The 25,920-nt window shown below is 47.6% G+C and overlaps 1 protein-coding gene across 1 annotated transcript in view; it reads right to left on the bottom strand.

The window, feature by feature from the left end:
• Positions 1 to 21,620, bottom strand: part of PARL (presenilin associated rhomboid like) — a 118,563-nt gene extending 96,943 nt beyond the window's left edge. The window contains exons 1-2 of the mRNA XM_082247396.1: positions 21,498 to 21,620; positions 13,456 to 13,583 (exon numbers count right to left, since the gene is read on the bottom strand). Of these exons, the coding sequence (XP_082103522.1) occupies positions 13,456 to 13,517 (62 nt within the window). The 5' untranslated portion in view covers positions 13,518 to 13,583; positions 21,498 to 21,620. The remainder of the gene's footprint in view (positions 1 to 13,455; positions 13,584 to 21,497) is intronic.
• Between the last annotated feature and the right edge of the window lie 4,300 nt (positions 21,621 to 25,920).

Here is a 25,920-nt window from a genome sequence, read left to right as displayed (position 1 = left end):
CTTGCCCATACATTGGAGGTCACAGGAGAGCATTATTATGGACTCCAAAGTGGCAGTCAAGACTGCTGCTGCACAACCCTTAACCACTTTGCATTTTTTTTTTTATGGTTAACTTTATTTTTACACTTTCCCCTCTAATTTATTTTTTATTGATCACTTTTATTCCTATTACAAGGAATGTAAACATCCATTGGAATAGGGCATGACAGGTCCTCTTTACAGAGAGATCTGGGGTTTAAAAAGACTCAGGACTGTTGAGCAGTAAGAACAAAACAAACACACCATGATCTCAGCCTTTCCAGCTTAAACACGGCAGTGTTTACATCTGCTGGTCCCGGAAGTGGCCGATTCATTCTCAGCTTGCCGATCGCACGGGCGAGCCGGTAGAAGCAGCAGAGGGCGGTTGGAAGGGGGGTGATTGTTTTTACTGTGCAGAAAATTGCCGTCAGAAAAAGGAAAGAAAAAAGAAAGTATAGCCAAAGCTCATTTTCGGAGTTCGCTTTACACTCCTGTGACCCGACTTCAGCAGACAGCGGGCTCCTGCCTACTCCACAACCCAGTGCTCCAGTAAACCTGGGGGGCAGAGCAGGGAGCCGGTGACTGATAGCCACCGGGTCTCTGCTTAGGGAGCTGTGAGGACCGAGCAATCTGCGTGTTTGATTACTCGGTTTTCAGTGTTAGAGCCGGTGGGGAACCAATGCGGCATCCACCTAGGTAAGGAATATTCCCCAAAAAATAAACAAATAAATAAAAAAACATCCCATACTTCTCTTTTAGGCCCCTTTCACACTATTGCGACGCAATTTTACCGCGATTTCGCGGCGCGATTTTTGCCGCGATTTTGAAAGCAATGGCAAGGCTATATGCCTCAAAACACATTCAAATCGTGGCAAAGTAGTGCAGGAACTACTTTGAAGTCGGTGCGACTTCAAAACGCACTGATATGAATGGGGCTCATTGAAAATAATGGAAAACGACTTGTCATGCGATTTTGCAGTCCAAAATCGCGGGACAAGTCGCACTAGTGTGAATGGGGCCTAAATGCAAAGTGCTCCACCAGATGCAGACACAATTCACTTAGAAAAATCAACAGAATCTATACAGTCCTAACAATACTTCACAATCACTCCTCAACACTCAAAGACATGGATGAGCGATTTTGGGGCTGGAGGGAGGAACTTGACTGGCCTGCACAGAGTCCTGACTTCAACCCGATAGAACACCTTTGGGATGAATTAGGGCAGAGATTGCGAGCCAGGCCTTCTATCCAACATCAGTGCCTGACCTCACAAATGCGCTTCTGGAAGAATGGTCAAACATTCACATAGACACACTCCTAAACCCTGTGGGCAGTCTTCCCAGAAGAGTTGAAGCAGTTATAGCTGCAAAGGGTGGGCCAACTCAATATTGAACCCTACGGACTAAGACTGGGATGCCATTAAAGTTAATGTGCGTGTAAAGGCAGGCATTCTAATACTTTTGGCAATATAGTGTAGAAGGCATGTTTATGGCCAGGGACGCTAACTTGGCCCTTGACCACATTTTAGAAACATCCTCAGTCTAAACAGATATAAACTTGCAGATTTGTAATTTCACAGTGATTCGACATGCTTGGAGAGAAGCTAATCTGACGAGAGACTGTTCCTTCTATTCAAAAGCCCATAAACAATATTCTAGGATACACTATGTATTCATTCCATCGTCGCTACTTCCTAAGCTGACATCAGCTAAATATATTCCAAACCCATGGTCTAACCATGATCCACTGTTGATCTCAATTTTCTGACTTATCTATGGTGGCCAAGAGATTTGACTGGCAATTGAATAAATCCTTATTAGGGAATGATTCTGGTTGTTTTGACACTGCTTGACAGATACTTCCCCCATCTTTAAGAAGCAAAGCTAAAGCCATTTACACTATACTCCTCCTGGGGAATCACAGGAGTGCAGTTCAATCTGCACCCCTGTGACCTGTTTTGAGCGGACAGTCAGGATTCACGTAGATCCCAGGACCCACACCTGGCTCAGCCTCGCAGTGAGATGCTGAGAGCCCGAGGCAGCCCCTCCCGCCTCCTCAACAGCCCAACAGGCAGAGCAGAGAGCTGGTGACTGTCAGTTACCCCTCTTTACCTAGAGTGGAGGGGGAGAACAGAGTGATCAGCGTCATTTGATCACTCAGTTCTCAGTGCAGAGCTGGCAAGGGACAGATGGGAGCATTGGATCGATACTGCATCTAATTAGGAGTATAAATCAAAATTTTTTTCAAAGGCCATATTGCTCTTTTAAATTGGGCGACTCACAAAGCCTATGTAAGGGAGCTCCTTATCTGATTGTCCTCCTCCGCTGATTGGGAACCAGTCGCAATTCGGCCCATGTGTACGGGGTTTTAGTTGCTCAGCGTAAAAACACACAATTCAAATCTTCTCCCCCAAATAGAACATGCACACATGGAATTAAATGTCTGCTTAGTCACTAGGGCAGAAAAATCCCTGTGATGGACACAACAAGCCAGACCCTTTTAGCGAATAGGCTTAATCCTACATCAGAAGCTCATGCTTTAAACTGAGCGACAAGACACCTTTTTCACAAAATCCATACTTTTGAATTCAAGAATTTAGTTTATATTACAATAAAAACTTTATCACAAGCCTTTGGCCAACTTTTCAACTTGGCTTCAGAAGTTTTTTTTTTTTCTCCAAGAGAAGTCATGACTCCAGACTCTCTCCACACAACATGCTGAACCTAAATTGACAAGCCCCTTGAGTGCAGCAAAATCTCCAAGGTTATAAAGTCATTGAAACCTAATCTCCAGGTCCTGACTGGCTCCCTAATGGATAATACAAGACATTTGAAGATCTTCTGATGCCCCATCTAGCTTTATATTTTAACCATCTACAGGTAGGGTTCACTTCCCTGGCAAGAAGAAAACAAGGCATAGAATAGTGTCATTAAAAAAAAAAAAAAAAAAAACGCAAAAAACTGAATTTTTGTAAAATCCCTTTCTCTGAGTCCTCCGACAGTCGCCGCCTCTCCATATTCGTCACAATGGGGTAATTGACCTTTGCTCCGTAGGAGTAGCTAGGCAACAGAATATGTCAATATTAAAGCTTTTAGCATATCCCACCCCCAGGGGGTGGTCCCCTCAGTCAATACCCTCCTGCTTCCTGTATCCATACCTCAGTTTCAGTAGAATAGCAGTAGAGTACATAAACAAACCCCAAAAGAGGGGCGGGGGCGGCGACTGTCGGAGGACTCAGAGAAAGGAATTTTACAGGTAAGATTTTACAAAAATTCCGTTTTCTCTTACGTCCTCCGACAGTCGCCGCCTCTCCATATTCGTCACAATGGGGACGTCCCAAAGCAGTGTATGCATGAGGGGTGGGAAAACGCAGCCGCGCCTAAGGCAACGCCGGACCCATATCAGAGAAAGTAACCTTACCAAAAAGGAAGGAAACCAGCTGGGCAGCATGAAAAAAAACTTTGCTCAACAGGAGCAACAACCCAGGAAGAACAAATAACCCAGGGATAAAAACATCCCAAACAGCCAAGGGCCCAAAAACAAGGGACCCTAAGGTACTGCCGCACTAAGAACCTTGCGGCCAAAGGAAGCATCTGCCGATGCCTGAACATCCACTTTGTAGAACTTCGAGAAGGTGTGAACGGACGACCAAGTCGCCGCCTTACACACCTGGGCCACAGAAGCCCGATGATGACAGGCCCAAGACGTACTCAGAGACCTGGTAGAGTGCGCCTTCACAGGCATAGGGGGAACTTTTCCCTTCAAAGCATATGCCTGCTCAATGGTCTGTCTGATCCATTTGGCGATGGTAGAAGCCGACGCCGCCATGCCCTTCCGAGGTCCCTCAGGAAGGACAAAGAGAGAATTCGTCTTGCGAAAGGATTTTGTCGATGACAGGTAAACCCTGATCGCCAGAACAACATCCAAGGAATGTAATGCCACCTCCTTCGGATGCTTAGGCTCTGCGCAAAGTGAAGGCAAGACAATGTCCTCATTGAGGTGAAATTCCGAGATCCTTTTCGGAAGAAAAGAAGGATTAGGTCGTAAGACCACCTTATCTAAGTGAAGCACCAGATACGGAGACCTGCAGGACAAAGCCGCCAGCTCCGACACTCTGCGAGCCGAAGTGATCGCCACCAAAAAGGCGACCTTCTTAGACAACAGAGGCAGTGAGATCTCCCTGATCTTCTCAAAGGGAGCATGTTGTAACACGGACAGAACGAGGTTCAAGTCCCATGGAGGCAAAGGCTCCCTCCGAGGAGGGACCAGGTGTCGCACCCCTTGGACAAAGGTGCCAACCAGAGAATTAGACGCCACAGGGCATTGAAAGAGAACAGCCAGTGCAGAAATCTGACCCTTAATCGTGGCCAACGCCAAACGCTGGTCCACACACGTTTGAAGGAAAGACAACACCCGAGACACCGAGTATGAGCGGGGGGAAAACCCCCTGGACTCACACCAGGCAAAATAAGCCTTCCAAGTACGGTAGTAAATCTTCCCCGAAGAGGCCTTTCTAGCATTGATCAAAGTATGAATGACCTCCAGGGAGAGACCCCTATCCTTCAGGACCTCGGTTTCAACAGCCAGGCCGTCAAAGCCAGCGACTAAAGCAGGATGGAATATCGGTCCTTGAGACAGAAGATCTTCTCGAAGAGGCAGACGCCATGGAGCGTCGACCGCCAGATTCACGAGGTCTGCGTACCAAGACCTGCGGGGCCAGTCTGGCGCCACCAGAATCACCGTGAGCGGTTCCGAGGACAACCTGCGAAGGAACCGGGATAGCAACTGAATCGGTGGGAACGCATACATCAGTCGATACTGATGCCACGGAGCCACTAACGCGTCTGACGCGTCTGCCTGAGGATCGCGCGTCCTTGCCACGAACCTTTCCACCTTGTTGTTCAGACGAGACGCGAACAGGTCCACATCTGGGAGACCCCACTTCGCGCACAACATCTGGAAGACATCCGGGTGGAGCGACCATTCCCCCTGGTCCAGAGACTGGCGACTCAGATAATTCGCTTGCCAGTTCTCTACCCCCGGAATGTGAACCACCGTGATCGCCGGGACGTGCGTCTCGGCCCAAGACAGAATGTCGGCTACTTCCCGAGCCGCTCGGGCACTCCTGGTGCCCCCTTGGTGGTTGATGTAGGCCACCGCTGTGGCATTGTCCGTCTGCACCCGAACCGGACGGCCCTGAAGCCTGTCCGTCCAACGTCGAAGGCAGAGATTTATCGCCCGCAATTCCAGAATGTTGATCGGAAAGGGAGGATTCCCCCTCCGACCAAGTACCCTGGGCGGACAGAACGCCCAGAACACCACCCCAGCCCGACAGGCTGGCATCCATGGTGATCACCGTCCATGAAAGCGGACGAAAAGACTTGCCCCCCGACACCCCCGGGGACTGTAGCCACCACAGAAGATCCCTTCTGGTGCGAGGACTCAACGAGATCTGAAGATCCAGAGATTGTGGTCGCCCGTCCCACCTGGACAGGATCTCCGCCTGGAGACCCCTCGTGTGGAACTGGGCAAAGGGAATCGCCTCGAAAGCCGAGACCATCAAACCCAGACACCGCATGCCCATCCGGAGGGATGAGCATGGAACGTCCCGAAGGGACCTGACTTCGTCCTGAAGTGTCCTGAGCTTGTCCTCCGGTAGGAAGACCTTCGCCTGGACAAAGTCCAGGATCATTTCAGATAGGGAAGACGAACCGACGGGCACAGCGTCGATTTTGGGAAGTTTATCGTCCAACCAAACTCCTGCAGAGTCTGCATCGTGACGGACAGGTCCTTCACCAGACCCTGACTGGTCGCAGACCGAACCAGAATGTCGTCCAGATACCCCAGGATTGATATACCCTGGGCTCTCAATAGGGCCAGAACCGGTGCAAGCACCTTGGTGAACACCCGCGGAGCCGAAGCGAGACCGAAGGGTAACGCCACGAACTGGTAATGATCCTCCGCAATGGCGAATCGAAGGTACCTCTGGTGACCCTCGCAAATGGGGATGTGAAGATACGCATCCTTCAAGTCGATGGATGCCATGAATTCTCCCGGAACTAGAGCAGCCACCACCGAGCGCAGGGATTCCATGCGGAACTTGCGAACCCGCACAAAGCTGTTCAGAGCTTTTAAGTCCAGAATCGGACGTACCTTGCCCTCCCCCCCGAAACCTGTCCCGATGAGGCACCGGAACCACCACTCCCTGAGCCCCGCAGGTCCCGCACCGCCAGGTGCAGATCCCGCAAACGCTCCGGAGACAGCTGAAGATTTGAGGGAAAAAAATCTGCCCACCGGCCGAGAAACTCGATCTTGTATCCAGATCGAACGATTTCCTGAACCCACCTGTCCCGAACGCGGGCCAGCCAGGGTTGAAGAAAACCGAGCAAACGTCCCCCCACCCCAGAGCTGGGTGAGGGCATCCCTTCAGGCCGCGTTGTTATGGGCAGCGGACCCGGACTGGCCGGACTTCTGCTTACCTGCCCACGGTTTCTTTTGGGAGCCTTGACCCTTGAAGGGCTTTCCCTTATAGTGCGACCGAAAGGCACGAAAGGACCCCTGATAGGGCCTAAACGAAGCATGCTTCTTACCTTGAGCGCCCTTAGCCTTGTGAGATTGGGGCAAGAGCGTGCTCTTACCCCCAGAGATCCCCTTAATCAGCGTATCCAGTGAGTCGCCAAAAAGGCGAGATCCCGTATAGGGCAAATTAGCCAAAGTCTTGCGAGAAGATTGGTCCACAGACCAACATTTCAGCCAAATCAAACGGCGTGTCAACACCGCCACGCTGTGCACACGTGCAGCCAAAGGAATTACATCCAATTCCGCATCACACAAATACATGACACCCTGATGAATCTGATCCACCATAGCCAATGTTGTCGGCGGGGCAGAATCAGCCACCAGGACGCGCCTGAGTACCTGCGTCCAATCCGCGACAGCCTGAGCTGCCATAAGGGAAGCAAAAATAGCTTTCAGCATGGAACCGGTAACCGAGTAAGTATGGCGGGCAAGAGACTCCAGTCTCCTGTCCGTAGGTTCCCGGAACACCGGGGTATCCTCTGCCGGAATCGCAGAGGATTTATTCAAAACCGCCACCGCGTGATCCACCGGAGGTGGTACACACCAGCGTTCATCAGTGGCGGGCGTGAAAGGATAACGCAGCTTGAACCTACTTGGCACAGCAAAAGGCTTTTTTAGATTGCGCCATTGTTCACTAACAGCGCGCTGAAAATCCTCAGTGCAAGGAAAAACCTGCGATGTTTTGCGTCTCCACTATGTCCCATAAGAAGCCAGAACGGCAGGTGGACACGGTTCATTCTGTAAATGCAACGTTTGTTTGATAGAAGCAACCAATTCATCCATGATTGCAAGCTCTTCAGACGAGCCAGGGGGGGGAATCATCAACCCCCTCAACCTCTGCCTCCCCTTCCAACCCTGCAAAGTCCAGGGACGAACGGGACCCCAGCCATAGCAGCCCCATCACCATCGCCCTCTCAATCAGAGGAGATTGAAACTCTGGGCCGTTTTGTGGATTGAGCAGCCACAAGCATCTGTACCTGAGCAGCCAGGTTAGCCACAACTGTGGCCAAATCGCCCCCCTCAGGGGAAACAGCAGCAGCCCCTTGGCCTCCCAGTAAAGTGGGAGGAAATTTGCTTTCCTGAGAATCCATGCCCCCAGAAGTGTGCAGGAGAAAAAAGGGTAACTGCCCCTTTTAAAAGCGCGGCGAGCGCAGCCCACCGCTCACACACACCAGCACAAGCCGACCCCCACAGGGAAAATTACAAACTCAGGCAAGGAATACAGGACTAAAGAGGATAAAAACCTGGAGAGATCACTGCTGCATTGATCGATGTGCCCAGGGAAAAGGAAGTGATGCAACAGAAGCCGCTCCTATAAAGCCTATGGAAGGCTACAAAAAAATGGCCGCCGGGGGAGGAAGTAAATGCAGTGCTACATGAGGCCGGAGCGATCACCGCCAAAATGACGGCGCTTGGCGCCAAAAACGCCGCTCCCAGCATACAGAAGAAGCCCTCATATGCCTGCAACTATTAACCACTTTACCACCGGAGGATTTTCCTGCTAAAAGACCAGGGGTTATTTTGCGATTTTTTACTGCGTGACTTTAACGGACAATCGCGCGGTTGTGCGACGCTGTACCTAAACGAATTTCACGTCCTTTTTTTCCCACAAACAGAGCTTTCTTTTGGTGGTATTTGATCACCTGTGCGATTTTTTGATCACGCGCTATAAACAAAAAAAGAGCGTAATTTTTGCAAAAACAACAATATTTTTCACTTTTTTTTATATGAAATTCCCCCCAAAAAAAATGTAAAAATCAAAATTTTTTAAAATTTTCGGCCAATTTGTTTTACGCTACCTATGTTTGGTAAAAAAAAAAAAAAAATCGCAAAAAGCGTATTTTGATTGGTTTGCGCAAAAGTTATCGCGTTTACTAACAAAGGGAAAGATTTTTGTCATTTTTGGTGTTTTTTTTTTTTTGCGGTACTGCGACATTGCGGCGGACAGATCGGACCCTTGACTGACATTTTTGACACTTTTGGGGGTACCAGTGACATTACTGCAGTAATCAGTGCTATATATATGCACTGTTACTGCAAAAATGACACTGGCAGGGAAGGGGTTAACAGTATTGGACAGGGAGGGGTTAAGTGTGTCCTAGGGGCGTGATTCTAACTGTGTAGGGACAGGTCTACTAGTGTAAAAACAAAGATCAACAGTTCTACATAGTAGAACTGTTTGATCTTCACTTTTACACAGGGAGAACTGACAGGTGGCTTGTTTACACAAGCAGCTCTGTCTTTCTCCCGCTGTAGCGGCGATCGTAGTGTGACCGGCGGACATCGGGTCCGCCAGTCACACTCCCGCACTCCTCCGTGAACGAGCCGAGGCGGGCGCGCGCCTCGGCGGGCGCGCGCCCGCCCGCTATTGGCTCTGGAAGGAGTGACAGGCGAGCGACGTAGACCTACGTCACTCTGCCTGGCCGGGGCCGACTGCCGCAGTAAATATACTGTGCGCAGTCGGCAAGCGGTTAATAAAATTGCGGACCGCAGCAGCGGCCGCCGCATGTTGCACAAAACATGTACCACAGCATGCCCTACAACATACAGCATGTCACACAGAAAATCACACAGTTTGTAACACAGAACAGTGTATAACAGCCCCCCTCCTTGCAGCCAACAGCCAACAGCAGCATCCAGACAGGGAGCCAACAGTGTGAACAGACATGCAGGGTTTAGTGACACCCACTAAACAGACAGGTCCCCACACAGAGTACACTTACCTTCTGAATGGTGTGGGGAACCCGTACAAGTGATCAAGCCACTGCACATGGGACAGGGAGAGTCGCAGCCAGGACGCAGTAGAACTGCGGTACGAAACCGCATGGCGTCCAGTGAGGTAGCCACCTCACCACAGCATCCCTGCAGCGAACAGGGATGGGTCGTTCACCTATGCCAGGAAAAAATACTTGACTGAACGCTCGATGGCAGGCTGGGAAGCCACTGGCCCACAACCTGCGACCAGGGGGGCCAGCCCGAGACCCAGCCCGCACGATCCTCTTCATCAGAAGAACTAACTAATGCTGACAAAAGTAACAGCTAAGAGAAAAAAAAAAACTCAAATAAAATCAAAAAGAAGATAAAGGCTGAGACAAAATGCCCCAGCACAGAAACAGCCAGCTAACTGAAAGCTAGACAATGAAACTGAGGTATGGATACAGGAAGCAGGAGGGTATTGACTGAGGGGACCACCCCCTGGGGGTGGGATATGCTAAAAGCTTTAATATTGACATATTCTGTTGCCTAGCTACTCCTACGGAGCAAAGGTCAATTACCCCATTGTGACAAATATGGAGAGGCGGCGACTGTCGGAGGATGTAAGAGAAAGATCACTCTAAAGAATGAATCTACCAACCAATTGTGACCCTAAAATTCTCCTCACAAAAACACTGGCAACTTAAACTCTTTCCTGGAACATTATATTCAAAGATCAATCTGGATTTCTCAGGTAACGGCAGACATTGGACCAAATATGCAGGTCAATGAATCTTATTTTGGCAGTCCGCGCACGTTGGACTCCCCCTTGACCAGACAAGCTATGGTGCCATCTTTAGATCTCCATAAAGCTTTTGATATCCTGTCCTGGGATTACTTGTACTCGGTTTTAGAAACTGAGTTTCTACCCTTCCTATGCATCCTGCATGTTTTATAGAACACTCCCAAAGCACAAAACTCCCTTAGTGGCTAGAAGTCATCCGATAGATATACAACGAGGCATGAGACAGGGCTGCCCTTTATCCCCTCTTATTTGGGAAAGCAATGGAACCTTTAGCCATCTGTGATTACCCCAAAATAAGATGCATACAGTGGACATCACGAACATAAATGCGCATTGTTCGCAGAAGAGGTCTTAATGTATATAACAAATTCTCCCCAAACTACACTATCTAACCTCACTCTTGACCACTTTTTCGCAGTTATTTTTTTTCGCTACAACTTGGCTTTAAATCAGACAACCATACGGTTTGTGAAGAGACAACCTATTCATACGTGTCCCTTGGATGCTCTTGCGGGATAAAGGGATATTGCCTACCAAAGACTAGATTGACATACATCCAGACTTTGTTTTTCATTCAGATATGTTTCTCTTATTGTGCTTTCTTGTAGGATTCACTAATGTCTGACTGCAAACCGTTTATCACTTTTGTACTCCTTTACCAATAAAAAGACTGAAAGCAAAATAGTTACTGTTCTGAGACATACAAACTGCCTAGCTTGGCTGCACATGCTCCTGCCCATTTACATACAGTCTCTTAAAGACCTCTCTAAGGCGATGGCCTGGTTCAAACAGATGGTCTCTTAATGAGGCCAAATAAGACATTCCCCCAGTGTCTTTTCCCACATGCTGCTTCTTGTCTCCAGGTAGAGAGCAATGAATCATAGACAGCCCCTTAATTAATAATTAAATGGGCTGCGCAAACTTCCACAATCAGGATGCTGGCTTCCATTAAAATGTGGACACAGAGCTAGAAGCTTCATCCCCCAAGTCTCTGCAAAGCTTCTGAACTCCAGAGCCCACTCCAGACGTTACCAATAGTGACGAAAACTGCAGAACCCGCTTATTCTACTCAGAACAGACATCCTGCAGTCCTATAAATAGGAGCCCTAACCCCTTGTGTCACCATGACATTGCACAACACTGTTTATTAACACAATATATGGTGTCACACACAGTAAGGAGCATGTTTAAAACAGAAAGCCTGTATAGAGCATGCATCTCCTGCATATACAGTGGGTACGGAAAGTATTCAAACCCCCTTAAATTTTTCACTCTTTGTTATATTGCAGCCATTTGTTAAAATCATTTAAGTTCATTCTTCTTCCTCATGAATGTACACATAGCACCCCATACTGACAGAAAAACACAGAATTGTTGCAGATTTATTAAAAAAGAAAAACTGAAATATCACATGGTCCTAAGTATTTAGACCCTTTGCTGTGACACTCATATTTAACTCAGGTGCTTTCCATTTCTTCTGATCATCCTTGAGATGGTTCTACACCTTCATTTGAGTCATGCTGGGTTTGATTATACTGATTGGACTTGATTAGGAAAGCCTCACACCTGTCTATATAAGACCTTCCAGATCACAATGCATGTCAGAGCAAATGAGAATCATGAGGCCAAAGGAACTGCCTGAAGAGCTCAGAGACAGAATTGTGGCAAGGCACAGATCTGGCCAAGGTTACAAAAAGATTTCTGCTGCACTTAAGGTTCCTAAGAGCACAGTGGCCTCCATAATCCTCAAATGGAAGACGTTTGGGACGACCAGAACCCTTCCTAGAGCTGGCCGTCCGGCCAAACTGAGCTATCGGGGGAGAAGAGCCTTGGTGAGAGAGGTAAAGAAGAACCCAAAGATCACTGTGGCTGAGCTCCAGAGATGCAGTCAGGAGATGGGAGAAAGTTGTAGAAAGTCAACCATCACTGCAGCCCTCCACCAGTCGGGGCTTTATGGCAGAGTGGCCCGAGGGAAGCCTCTCCTCAGTGTAAGACACATGAAAGCCCGCATGGAGTTTGCTAAAAAAACACCTGAAGGACTCCAAGATGGTGAGAAATAAGATTCTCTGGTCTGATGAGACCAAAATAGAACTTTTTGGCCTTAATTCTAAGCGGTATGTGTGGAGAAAACCAGGCACTGCTCATCACCTGTCCAATACAGTCCCAACAGTGAAGCATGGTGGTGGCAGCATCATGCTGTGGGGGTGTTTTTCAGCTGCAGGGACAGGACGACTGGTTGCAATCGAGGGAAAGATGAATGCGGCCAAGTACAGGGATATCCTGGACAAAAACCTTCTCCAGAGTGCTCTGGACCTCAGACTGGGCCGAAGGTTTACCTTCCAACAAAACAATGACCCTAAGCACACAGCTAAAATAACGAAGGAGTGGCTTAACAACAACTCCGTGACTGTTCTTGAATGGCCCAGCCAGAGCCCCGACTTAAACCCAATTGAGCATCTCTGGAGAGACCTAAAAATTGCTGTCCACCAACGTTTACCATCCAATCTGACAGAACTGGAGAGGATCTGCAAGGAGGAATGGCAGAGGATCCCCAAATCCAGGTGTGAAAGACTTGTTGCATCTTTCCCAAAAAGACTCCTGGCTGTATTAGATCAAAAGGGGGCTTCTACTAGATACTGAGCAAAGGGTCTGAATACTTAGGACCATGTGATATTTCAGTTTTTCTTTTTTAATAAATCTGCAACAATGTCAACAATTCTGTGTTTTTCTGTCAGTATGGGGTGCTATGTGTACATTCATCAGGAAGAAGAACGAACCTAAATGATTTTAGCAAATGGCTGCAATATAACAAAGAGTGAAAAATTTAAGGGGGTCTGAATACTTTCCGTACCCACTGTATATGATTTAGTGTTTGCTTGATTTTTTTTTTTTTATTTCTTTTTTTGATGTGGAAGTCTGCAGGTCTTTTACATGTGTATTGGTTTCTTTTTTAATATATACATACTACTGAAAGGAAATTAGGAGAAGGGAAGCAAGGAGATTTTACCTTTAGTCATATCCCAGACATGCACCAGAAAGAGTAAAAACATCTGAAGTGAGCGTAAATCCCCAATTAGTTCTTACCAAAATAGGTGACCCCTTTGGAAGATTTATCTTCCTCTCCTGTTACTGTGACCAATGTAAAATTTGTCATAAAGACAAATGGTCAACAGGGGAAAAAAATAAAAGTGGGATTGAATTTAATCTGCCAAAAGGAGGGGAAAGCACAGCAGTAAAGCCTGGAGCGGTCCCAACCCTCAACACTATCCATAACTAAATAAAAAAAAAAAACTTTGGGTTAAATATGAATTTCAAGTACCGGTAATACAAAAGCACACATAAAAACATAAATGCAGACCTTCGTCCACGACACCAATTTCTCCTTGTACAGGCTTTCAGGATCCAACAAGCTGAAGTCATTGTGGTCCTTTGTCTGAAGACCGAAGAGGAAATTTAGATAAGGTTTCTGGTATACATCCTGTGCACCTAAAAATAATAAAGCAGACAATTACATCCTATAAACTAAAGTATACAAGCAGCCAAACCAACCCATTTTAAGGACTACTACTAATTATTAAAATGTGAATATTATATATATATATATATATATATATATATATATATATATATATATATATATATATATATATATATATATATATATATATATATATATATATATATATATATATATATATATATATATATATATATATATATATATATACACACACACACACACACACATACATATATTGTGAACACACCCCTCACATTTTTGTAAATATTTTATACCTTTACATGTGACAACACTGAAGAGAAGGGCATTAGAAATTAGACATTGGCTGTGTGTTGGGGTATTTTGAGGGGACAGCAAATGTACACTGTTATACAAGCTGTACACTCAGTACTTTACATTGTAGCAAAGTGTAATTTCTTCAGTGTTGTCACATGAAAAGATATAATAAAATATTTACAAAAATGTGAGGGGCGTACTCACTTTTGTGAGATACTGTATATATCCCCATTAGGCCATTCTTCCAGAAGCGCATTTGTGAGGTCATTCACTGATATTGGTGAGAAAGCCTGGCTTGCAGTCTGCGCTCCAATTTATCCCAAAGGTGTTCTATCTGGTTGAGCTCAGGACTGCATGCAGTCCAGTCAAGTTCCTCCACCCCAAACTGGCTCATCCATGTCCTTATGGATCTTGCTTTGTGCATTTGTCCAAATCATTTGGTGGAGGGGGATTATGGTGCGGGGTTGTTTTTCCAGGGGTTGGGCTTGGCCCCTTAGGTCCAGTGAAGGAACTCTTAAGGCATCAGCATACAAAGACATTCTGGACAATTTCATGACCAACACCTTTGGGATGAATTAGAGCAGAGACTGCGAGCCAGGCCTTCTCGTCCACCTCAGTGCCTGACCTCACAAATGCGCTTCTGGAAGAAATTCAAACATTCCCATAGACACACTCCTAAACTTTGTGGACAGCCTTCCCAGAAGAGTTGAAGCTTTTATAGCTGCAAAGGGTGGGCCAACTCAATATTGAACCCTACAGACTAAGACTGGGATGCCATTAAAGTTCATGTGCATGTAAAGGCAGGTGTCCCCAATACTTTTGGTAATATAGTGAAAGTGAAAATCTGCACTTGGTGTTTCCTAAAAGAATTAGTGAGTTCAAATTCACAGCAGCACGAACTAGTATTCAAATACAAAAAGATACCTAGAGATATGCAAGCAGGAAATGTGTTGCGCTATCCCTTTTAAATACAGTGAAATCAATGTGTGTGCATAGTCACTACCCCTTTAAAGCAGAATCATACATGCATAAAAACTGAAGTTAGTCCACCAGTTTGAACTGGATTTTTGACTTCCCGTAAAATCCTTTTCTTTGAAGTTCATTGACAGACGCAGCTCCATATTCTTCTTAACCATTGGGTTATGCTGCCCCCTACAGGAGTATAAAAAAAAACACCTTTACCACGCCTATGGGGCAGTCCCTGCAGGCATATACCCACTCACTCTGCTATAGGATTCAGTTTTGTTGCAGTGTTAAAGAAAAAACCCAACCCACTCAGAAAGAGGGGCGGGTGCTGCATCTGTCAATGAACTTCAGAGAAACAGATTTTACAGTAAGTCAAAAATCCAGTTTTCTCTATCGTTCATTGACAGACGCAGCTCCAGATTCTTAACCATTGGGACGTCTCAAAGCAGTATTTGCATAAGGGGTGGGAAAACAACGCAGAGAAAGAACGGAATTCCCCAAAGGCTAAACTTTAGCCAACCAGTTAACATGGAACTCAACCAGGAACTGGAGCTCACCTAGAAACACCTACACCCTCAAAGAGAATATTTTCTCTTTTAAACAGCAGCCTGCAAAACCTTGCGGCCAAAAGAAGCATCTTTGTAGGCATTTGTGAACATGTGCACAGACGACCAAGTTGCCGCCTTGCAAACTTGCATTACTGACGCTTGATGGCGAAAAGTGAAAGAAGCACTCAGCGCCCTAGTAGAATGCGCCTTCACCGGGAAAGGTGGAACCTAAACCTTCAGTGGAAAAGCCTGTACCACGGTCTGCCTGATCCATCTGTATATATGTTCACAGCAGATGCAGCCAATCCCTTTCGAGGTCCTTCAGTGAGGACAAAAAGAGTCAGATTTCCTGAAAGGTCCAGTAACCATCAGGTAAACCCTAAATGCCTGAACCACATCTAAAGAATACAAGCCAATTTCCTTGGGATGCTTGGGCTTAGGACAGAGTGAAGGCAGCACAATGTCTTCATTCAAATGGAAACCACCTGAGGAAGAAACGACTGATTAGGACGAAGTACCACTTTATCTCTGTGGACCACCAGATCAAGGTGAATGGCAGGATAACGCCGCCAATTCAGACACTCTGTGAGCAGAGGTAATCTGCACCAAAAAGGCTACCTTCGGTGACAGTGAAAGCAGAGGAATCTCCCTAATGTTTTTAAAAGGGAGGTTTTTGAAGAACAGACAATTACCAAGTTAAGATCCCAAGGAGGTAACGGGGATCATATCGGAGGAGCCATATGGCGAACCCCTGTGAATCAAGGAATACGTAGCTAAAGGGTGTTGGAAAAACACTGCCAAAACCGACATCTGGCCTTAAATTGCCCTCTTTGGAGAAAAGCCAAAATCCTGCCCACTAAAAAAGCAGTGTGGATGCACCTTAAGCAATTTACACCAGGAGATGTACGATTTCCACGTGCAATGATAAATCTTCCTGGAGGTAGATTTTTTAGCCTTCAACAGTGTAGGAATCACCGAGTTAGAAAGACCCCTATCCTTCAATACCTGGCTTTCAACAGCCACGCCGTTAAAGCCAGCGACTGAAAAGCAGGATGGAAGATCGGCCCTTGAGACAGCAGACCTTCCCTGAGAGGAAGTCTCCAAGGGGCATTGGCAACCAACCTTACCAGACCTGCGAGGCCAGTCTGGGGCCACCAGAATGACAGGAATCCCTTCCACCCCTATTCTGCGCAGAAGCCGCGGCAGAAGTTTCAGTAGGGGGAAAAATGCATAGATCAGCCGATACTGACCCCAAGGAGCCACCAGTGCGTCTGTGGCATCAGCCAGAGGATCCCGAGACCTGACTACAAACCTCTGTACCTTCTCGTTGAGTCAAGAAACTAACAGGTCTACATCGGGTGTCCCCCACCGGACACACAGCAGGTGAAAAACCTCCGGGTGCCGGGTCCATTCCCCCTAATCCAACACCTAACAACTCAAGTAATCTGCCTGCCGGTTCTCAACTCCTGGTATATGCACGGCGGAGAGGGCTGGAACAAAATTTTCTGCCCATATTAAGAGCTCAGCCACCTCCCGGGCCACCAGGACACTCTTGGTGCCCCCTTGATTCACGTAAACCATGGCCGTGGCATTGTCTGATTGAATCCAAACTGGACAACTCTGCAGACGATTTGTCCAGTGACTCAAACAAAGCTTTATTACTCTGAGTTCCAGAACATTGATTGGAAGTTTGGACTCTTTCAGAGTCCAGGTCCCCCGGACACACAGCTTTCCAAGTACTCCCTCCCCATCCCTCCCCCCTAGCTGGACAGGCTGGCATCCATGGATACCACGGTCCAATACAATGGACATAAAAGAACATAGCCCCCTATAAAAGGGGAAGAAGGGGGCCCGCCATGATGCAGACACGCAGGCAGAGTACCGCCATATAACAATGCCCCCCACAGCGCCCCCCGATTTAAGGGGGCACCAGGCAGTCCATATGTCTACCCCCCGAGGTGGGGGGGCGGACGCCCATCCGCTGCTCTATCACCCCTTTTTTCAGCAGCTCAAACAGCTCAGTCAGCAGCTCGGACAGCCAGCCGCGAGTGGGCCACAAAGCCGTGGCCTAAATTTGGGGCCTGATCCGGTCGCGAGTCCGCCGTCAGTTATGTCAGCTTGATCAGCAGCTTGGACAGCCTGGTCAGTCACTCAGACAGCCATTTTTGTCAGCCGCAAGCCACGGCCTCAATTTTTGGTCTAACCTGGCTGCGTGAGGCATCCGCCAGTCAGCTCGGTCAGGCACCTCATCTCGGTCAGCCACTCGGCCGGCTTGGTCAGGCACCCGGACAGCTGAGAGTAGGCCACAAAGCTGCGGACTAATTTTTTTGCCCGACCCAGACACGCGAGGCGCAGACCAGCAGATGAAAAAACATCCACTCCCCCCCAAGCCTATAACCACCGCAGGGAGGCCAAAGGACAAGGGGCCGGGAACTTGCTCAAAGACCCCCTGTGCAATCCAGACAGCCCAGTCAGCAACAACCGCATCCACCCCTTACTGGAGCAAGTGGCAATGCCAGCTCCTACCTAACCCTGGGAGGGGGGGCATGGGGGTAGGTTGGGGCCAAAAGACCACGGTGACTGTTAGAGGGGCTGGGGGAAATGGAAGAGAAGCCAGGGATCCGACCATCCAAAGGAGGGGTCCACGTCCACTCCACCCTGAGACCGCAAGAGCTATGGGGGGGGGGGGGAACACTACTTACCATACCAACAACAATCGGGTGGGCACCACTCCGGACAGCCTACCTCTCCACTCAGGGTGGGGATGCTGACGGCCAAGGGGCACGCTGTGACTCAGCCCGAACCAGGTCATGTGCCTCCCGGCGAGATGTTTAACTCACGGGACAGCCCCTGCCCATTGGGGGCTTAGCGCAGGACTATAACCTGCACACGCTGGACTAGGAGACCTTATGGATCTAGGATATCCAGTCGAAAAGTCTGGCTGTTGATTGCAGTTCTCACAGGAACATAACTAGCTAAAAAGTTTACATTTAAAAACAAAGATTCCCTTTAAAATAAAAAAATGACCATAGGCGTGGTAAAGTTTTTCCCTGCCTAGTGTCCTACTCCTGTAGGGGGCAGTATAATCCAATGGTTAAGAAGAATATGCAGCTGCGCCTGTCAATGAACGATAGAGAAATATATTTTTTTTAAATAAAATAAAAAAGTGCAAGAAAGCAAATATATTTAAAACACTGTGCTAAATATAGTGAATAAAGTCCCAAGAACAATCCAACAAATAAAAGTCCTAATCCTCAAGCATTTAGTGATCCACCACCAAAATGATCCTCTTACTAGAAAAGCAGACCTCAAAAGTTATGGAAGTCAGCTAATACTTTATTTCTCCAGTCAGTTAGACTGGCAGTTCTGATAAGCCTTTTGAGTGTGGGTATTCCAATTGAGTGTGGGTATTCCAATAATAAATACAGCATCCAGCTCAGTCGAAAGGAAAAAAAAAAAAACGGTGGCAGGTCGGCTCTGTAGTGCAAAACGGCATACCTGTACGTCGTTTCACCGGACAGCTAGCGGGGGCGCTTGCATGTTTGCCGGGCACCCGCGATTGCTCCCCGTGAGACAGTAAATATAAATTCGGCACACCACTGTTCTGCCAGTGATGAACACAGGGAGCCTGTGTTCATCCAGCAAGCCCATCCCCCACACAGTTAAAAAGCACCCCCTAAGGATACATTTAACCCTTTGATCGCACCTGGTGTTGACCCTTTCCCTGTCATTAGTACAGTAACAGTGTGTATTTTTAGCATTGTTTACTGTAGTAATGTCACTGGTCCCCCTAAAAGTATCCAACATCCACCAGCTCCGTGATGTTGTCATAGAGGAGTGGAAGAGGACTCCAGTGGCAACCTGTGAAGGTCTGGTGAACTCCATTCCCAAGAGGGTTAAGACAGTGCTAGAAAATAATAGTGGCCACACAAAATATTGACACTTTGGGCCCAATTTGGATATTATAACTTAGGGGTGTACTCACTTTTGTTGCCAGCAGTTTAGACATTAATGGCTGTGTGTTGAGTTTTTTTGAGTGGACAGCAAATTTACACTGTTATACAAGCTGTACACTCACTACTTTACATTGTAGCAAAGTGTCATTTCTTCAGTGTTGTCACATGAAAAGATATAACATATAACAAAATATTTACAAAAATGTGAGGGGTGTACTCACTTTATATATAAAAATGTATCAGGGGGTTGACCGATTATCAGGAGCCAATATTCAAATAATCGTTATCAGTCAGAAACTTACCGATATTGGTTAGACCTCCTCCCATTGTCCCCGCGTAGCGGTCGCTGCAGTCTCTGTCCCCTCGCATCACTGCTGTTCTGCCCCTACAGCAGGGCCATAAGGGCTGCTCTTTCCAGAGCTGCAACCGTGGACGAGAAGTGAGATAGTTAAGTAATATCTCACCTCTCGCACGTGGAAGTTTACCCGCTCAGACGCCGCTGCCAGAAGTAGTGCAAGTAGTGACACGCTGCAGCTGGGTGGCAGCGGAAAGTGAGGGACACCCTGCAGCTGGGTGGCAGCGGCAAGTGAGGGACACCCTGCAGCTGGGTGGCAGCGGCAAGTGAGGGACACCCTGCAGCTGGGTGGCAGCGGCAAGTGAGGGACACCCTGCAGCTGGGTGGCAGCGGCAAGTGAGGGACACCCTGCAGCTTGGTGGCAGCGGCAAGTGAGGGACACCCTGCAGCTGGGTGGCAGCGGCAAGTGAGGGACACCCTGCAGCTGGGTGGCAGCGGCAAGTGAGGGACACCCTGCAGCTGGGTGGCAGCGGCAAGTGAGGGACACCCTGCAGCTGGGTGGCAGCGGCAAGTGAGGGACACCCTGCAGCTGGGTGGCAGCGGCAAGTGAGGGACACCCTGCAGCTGGGTGGCAGCGGCATGTGAGGGACACCCTGCAGCTGGGTGGCAGCGGCAAGTGAGGGACACCCTGCAGCTGGGTGGCAGCGGCAAGTGAGGGACACCATGCAGCTGGGTGGCAGCGGCAAGTGAGGGACACCCTGCAGCTGGGTGGCAGCGGCAAGTGTCAGCCTGCATCTGGGTGGCAGGTGACACGGATGTACAGAATATGGACACCTGATATAAACTATCAGGCTAAAAGGGGGATGCAAATTCTTATTGTCTCGCTCTCCCCATATAATATAGAGTATATATATATCTCTCTCTATCACAAAGGGTCACCCATCTTGACTGTTGACGCTTTCCTTTCCAACACACCTTGAGGGGTTTTTTTTTTCTTTATAAAGATTTAATAGAGAGTGCAACTCTGTGACAAAAAGCCTACAGCTATAACCATCAGAGAATAAACTTGGAATGTATGGTAGGATAAACACTCTTCTACATCCCAACGTAGTACAATATTTACTAAGACTAAGCAAATTTTGCATACTAAGGTCTGTTCCTCTGTGACATGCGGAGGGCTACTTCTACACCGGACACCGTGTCAGTGCCATCTTAAGAGCATTATAGGACCCCGGGCAATGCAGTGCACTGGGGCCCGCCTACACAAGCACCCACGAGAATAAAAATGCAAATTATCGATAAGGGGATATATATTTTGGTACAGCAGTGCCAGGCTTAATGACAGCTTCCAAGTTCGGATGGGGCCCCCGGGCAACTGCCCAGCGTGCCCAATCGGTAAGATGGCTCTGCACCGTGTGACTGCCCACTCTAATATAAACAGTGTGCCAACTTAGAAGTCCTGTCCTTTGGGGATGGAGGGCAGGGGGGAGGAATTGTAATCCTCTACATAGAGAAATGGGCCCCTCCTTGGACACCTGGCAGGCAGTCAAAACAGACCCTTCAGAGCCCCAGTCTGTATTATGACACAGTGCTAGAGGGACTTTCACCTTCTATCAGCACCCACAGTACATTGTCCTGGTTCAGTTCCTCAAGGTGAAGCAGTAGGCTATTCACAGATAGTCACTCACTCCAGAGACCCTGCAGAGTACCTCTTCTAGGAAATGCAATGAAGCCACCAGTCAGCTATAGACAGGCTGGGGCTTGTAGTTCCTATCCTCCTCTGGAAATCAGCACAGTCACACCCAGGACTAGAAGTACTCGACCCAAACCTTCTTTTACCTCTCAGCAAGAAGGGAAGAAGTATTTCCACCTTGGCTCCAGCAGTCTCCTCTCCTGCACGTGAGTTTCCTATTTCCCTTTTCCGCCTCTCTCTGCCAATCACAAGCTATCCAGCAGAAATATCGACACACCAAAAATGGCCGCCTCCAGGGTTGAAGACACTGTATAACTATGCATTGTACTTGGTCTTCCCCAAAATGGCCAATGTGTTAAAGGCAAAGTTTCACACGTCTTTAAATTCTGCTTGCAATAACAATGCCTCTAGCAACCAGGATGAAATTACATCTCTGTCTGTTCTCACTCAATAAAAGCAATTTTTTCCACAGATTGGAAGGCTGTGCATGATACTGTTGTTTTTTTTTTTAGTTAAAAATAACAAATATGTTATACTTACCTTCTCTATGCAGTGGTTTTGCACAGAGCAGCCCCGATCCTCCTCTTCTTGGATCCCTCTATAGTGCTTCTGCCCCCCGAACCCCCCTCCTTCCTGTCGAGTGCTCCTGTTCTGTCAGATCACGGCTACCCATCAGACTGTCATACCTGCCAACTGTCCCATTTTTGCAGGGACAGTACCCTGTCCCGCGTAATTTAATTTGTCCCGGCTGTCTGTAAATGCCCGTTATGGGCAGCCGATGCCCGTAAAAAAAATGGTTGCTGGCCGACATCGCAACCGCGCATGCGCCGTTCCGACGCCTGCCGGGCTTGGGAACTAAAGGGATGGATCCGGTGACAGCCAAGTGCGATATTTTGTGAGCTAGGGATCCAAAATTAAGTGCAATGGCCGCTCACCTCCATTAACACTCAAATGAGCGTTTCGGTGTAATCAATCACCATAAAAGGCCTCCGGATATTCTCCAATAGATAGGGGGCTTATTGATGTAAATATATGGATCTCCACAAAGTAATGCCCAATTAGTATTCCTTTCCTTTCCTTACACCTTAACGCTCATTTGAGTGTTAATGGAGGTGAGCAGCCATTGCACTTAATTTTGGATCCCTAGCTCACAAAATATCGCACTTGGCTGTCACCGAAACCATCCCTTTAGTGTCACTGGACCACATATGAACTTTCACCATCCGCACTTGAAAATACCAGCATTATATAATTGTTGCACCTATTTAATGGGATTTTGTATTTTTTTGTCAGATTTTGATTGATTTTTTTAGTGATATACACATTATTTTAAGCACTTTGTAGCATTCATTTTGCTCATCATTATATTTGCACCTTTGAATATATTTTTTGCACAGAATATCTTCTCACCTGCACTGAATATTGCCAGCTACATCACTGTTATTTTGCAACCTCTTTGTTGCTAACCACCAGTATTTATTTTATTTATTTATGATCCGGCACTGATCACTTTATCTATCTTTATATTCTATCAGCATCATTTATCTTATTTTCATCTAATATTTTGGATTGTTTATTGCTCTAGATATTGCTGTTTTATCAATTGTTTTACGTTTACATTTGGTCACATTCTGCATATACTTTATTTTTGTGGTCCACCATTCCCAAGAAATTAAGCGCTTATTCTCTCTGTGATTCACTTGTTTTAGTATGTTGTGACACTACTGAATTGGCTGCTGATTTCTGGTGTTCCAATGCATATATCATCCCTTGATCCCACATCTTCTTATACCTTACATGTAGCGCATAGGTTCACTTCTCTTTTTTAAGTTTCTTTATGGTTCCCTTTAAAGTGGTATTAACGTCTGCCAAAAAAATAAAAAATGTACCCCCTAAAGCTTTATGCCATAATGTGCTAGTATGCACTGCTTACTAACACATTATGACAAACTTAGGCCCAGTCACACCAGGTGCAGATGCATTTTTGACTGCACTTCAACTGCGTAGAGAGTTCAAAATCCAGGTTATTCTATGGGCATAGTTCACACTATTGTAGTGCAGTGAAAAAAAGTAAAGAAAGCTGCATTTTCCTGCACTGCAAATGCACAGAAATGGGTGAAAATGCACTACAAAGCAGGGCAGTGCACATAAAAACCCAAAGCAGACAGAAGTGACCTCAAAGGAAATGCAAGCTTAGGATAAATGCACCGCAAATACACATAAAACATGTATCAAATACATGTCACTGCGCATGCAAAAACATGCAGTTTCTGATGTGAATGGGCCCTTTCTTGTCAAACAGAGCCCTTCAGCTGTCTCCGTTTCCGTTGGTCCCAGTGCAACTATCTTTACCTGGTCTTCCTTCAAAGTTCTGTCTCTTTGGCTGTTTGAATGTTCAGGACCATGATGACGTCGCATCCGCGCATTTGCACAGCAGTGGCATTGCCGTTGCACAGGTCAAGTGTCGTAAATATGGCCTGAGATGTGTATGTGCAGATGCTAAACAATACCACTAGAGTCTCTTCAGTGGTTTTGAAAAACATTGACTTCAATACCTCTTAAAATGAGTGGTTGCTTTGGAATGAGGGTGAAAGAACCTATGACTGACTACACTTATGTGAGTTCTATGTTCAGTTAGCCTCAACGAGTGGGGTAATGCGCCTCTCTGCAGGAGTAGGCTAGACAGTGAAAAGGTTAACAAACAAAAGCTTTTACACATAACACACCCCAGGGGGCTGTTCCTCAGCTATTACCCATCAGCCACTATGAGCTGCTCTTCAGTTTTATAACAAGCAGTACATGAAGACTATCAACCCCAAAAAGAAGAGAGGCGGGGTTGGTGACTGTCAGAGGACTCAGAGAAAAGAATTGTACGCTAAGTTCTTACAAACATTCTAATTTCTATTACGTCCTCTGACAGCCGCCACCCGTTCAGTTAGCCTTCACAAGTGGGATGTCCCAAAGCAGTGCAGGAGTGAGGGGTGGGAAGAAGCAACCAAGAAAAGGCAACGTTCAACCAGGCCAGAGTCAAAAAAACTGAGTCAACAGGGCTACAAAAGGTCAACAGGAGCCAACCCTGGACAAATCACCGCAAGAAGAGACAGAAACACGCGTCTCTACAAAACAAACGCTGCGCACAAAACTCTGTGGCAAAAGGAAGCATCTTAGGATGCCAGTACATCAAATCAGTAAAAGTTTGTGAAAGTGCGCACAGACGACCACGTCACCGCTATGCACAACTCAGCCACAGGAAGTCTGATGGCAGAAAGACCAAGAGGCAATGATGGCTCTAGTAGAACGTGCCCTCACAGGATAAAGGGGGGCACCGGAGCCTATAGTGAAGAGGCCCAAAACCAAAGTCTGTCCGATCCAAACCGGAAGAAACTGCAGCAGATGCAGCCGAACGCCTCCGAGGGCCCTCGAAAGGACAAACAGAGAATCAGACTTCCCAAAAGACTCCGTGGCAGACAGGCAAAAAACCTGACCGCCTGGACCACATGCAAGGAACACAGGACAAAGTCCTTGGGACGCTTGGGCTACGCCCAAGGCGGAACCAACTGAAGAAACAACGATGAGGTGGAAAGCAGACACCACCACAGGAAGAAAAGACTTAGTGGGTCGCCGGACCACATTATCCCTACAACCAACCAAAGAAGGTGACCGGCAAGACCGAGCCGCCAACACCGACACTCTGCGAACAGAGGTGACAGCCACCAGAAAGGCAACTTTCTGGAACAACACAGGCAGAGCTGGTTCTCTGATGTCCTCAAAGGGAGGCCGTTGTAAGAAAAACAGACAAAAAAACCAAAGTCAGTCCCCACGGAAGCAAGGGAGCCTTCCGCGGGGGAGCCAGAAGATGCACCCCTTAAATAAAGGTGCAAATCAAGGAATTAGTCGCCAAGGGGCGCTGGAAGAAAACTGGTAAAGGCCGACAACTCACCCACTTCCTGGAGTTAGCTGTCCGAGCCTTCAGTAAGGCAGGAACAACAGCATCCGAGAAACCCTATCCTCTCGAAAACTTGGCTGTTAACAGCCATGCCGTCAAGGCCAGAGACTGTACAACAGGATGGAATATCAGCCCTGGAGACAGTAGAACGTCTCACAGCGGAAGCCGCCAGGGCGGCTCATCAACCATCCACCCAAGGTCTGCGTACCAAGACCGACAAGGCCAGTCTGGGGCCACCAGAGATATTTGAACCCATTCCGATGGCACTGGCGGAGGAACCTGGACAGCAGTAGAATCGGAGGGAAGGCCGATACTGGTGTCAGGGCACCACCAACGTGTCCGTGGTGACTGCCAGAGGACTGCGGGTTCTGGCCACGTACCTTCCCACCTCCATGTTGAGACGGGACGCCAACAAAACCACGTCTGGAGACCCCACTGGGCACATAGGAGGCAAAACATCCCCGGATGCAGGGACCATTCCCACTGGTCCACGGACTAGCAACGAAGACAGTCCATCTGCCAGTGCACCATTCCCAGAACGTCAACAGCTGAAATGCTGGAAAGCGCAACTCGGCCCAAGGCAGGACCTCGGCCACCGACTTGGCCGTAAGCCTCTGCCGTGG

Source organism: Pelophylax lessonae, assembly GCF_965119305.1.
Source record: "Pelophylax lessonae genome assembly, chromosome: 2".
Taxonomy (NCBI): Eukaryota; Metazoa; Chordata; class Amphibia; order Anura; family Ranidae; genus Pelophylax; species Pelophylax lessonae.
The sequence above is the reverse complement of the archived record's forward strand: the minus strand, read 5'-3'. Positions and strand labels throughout refer to the sequence as shown.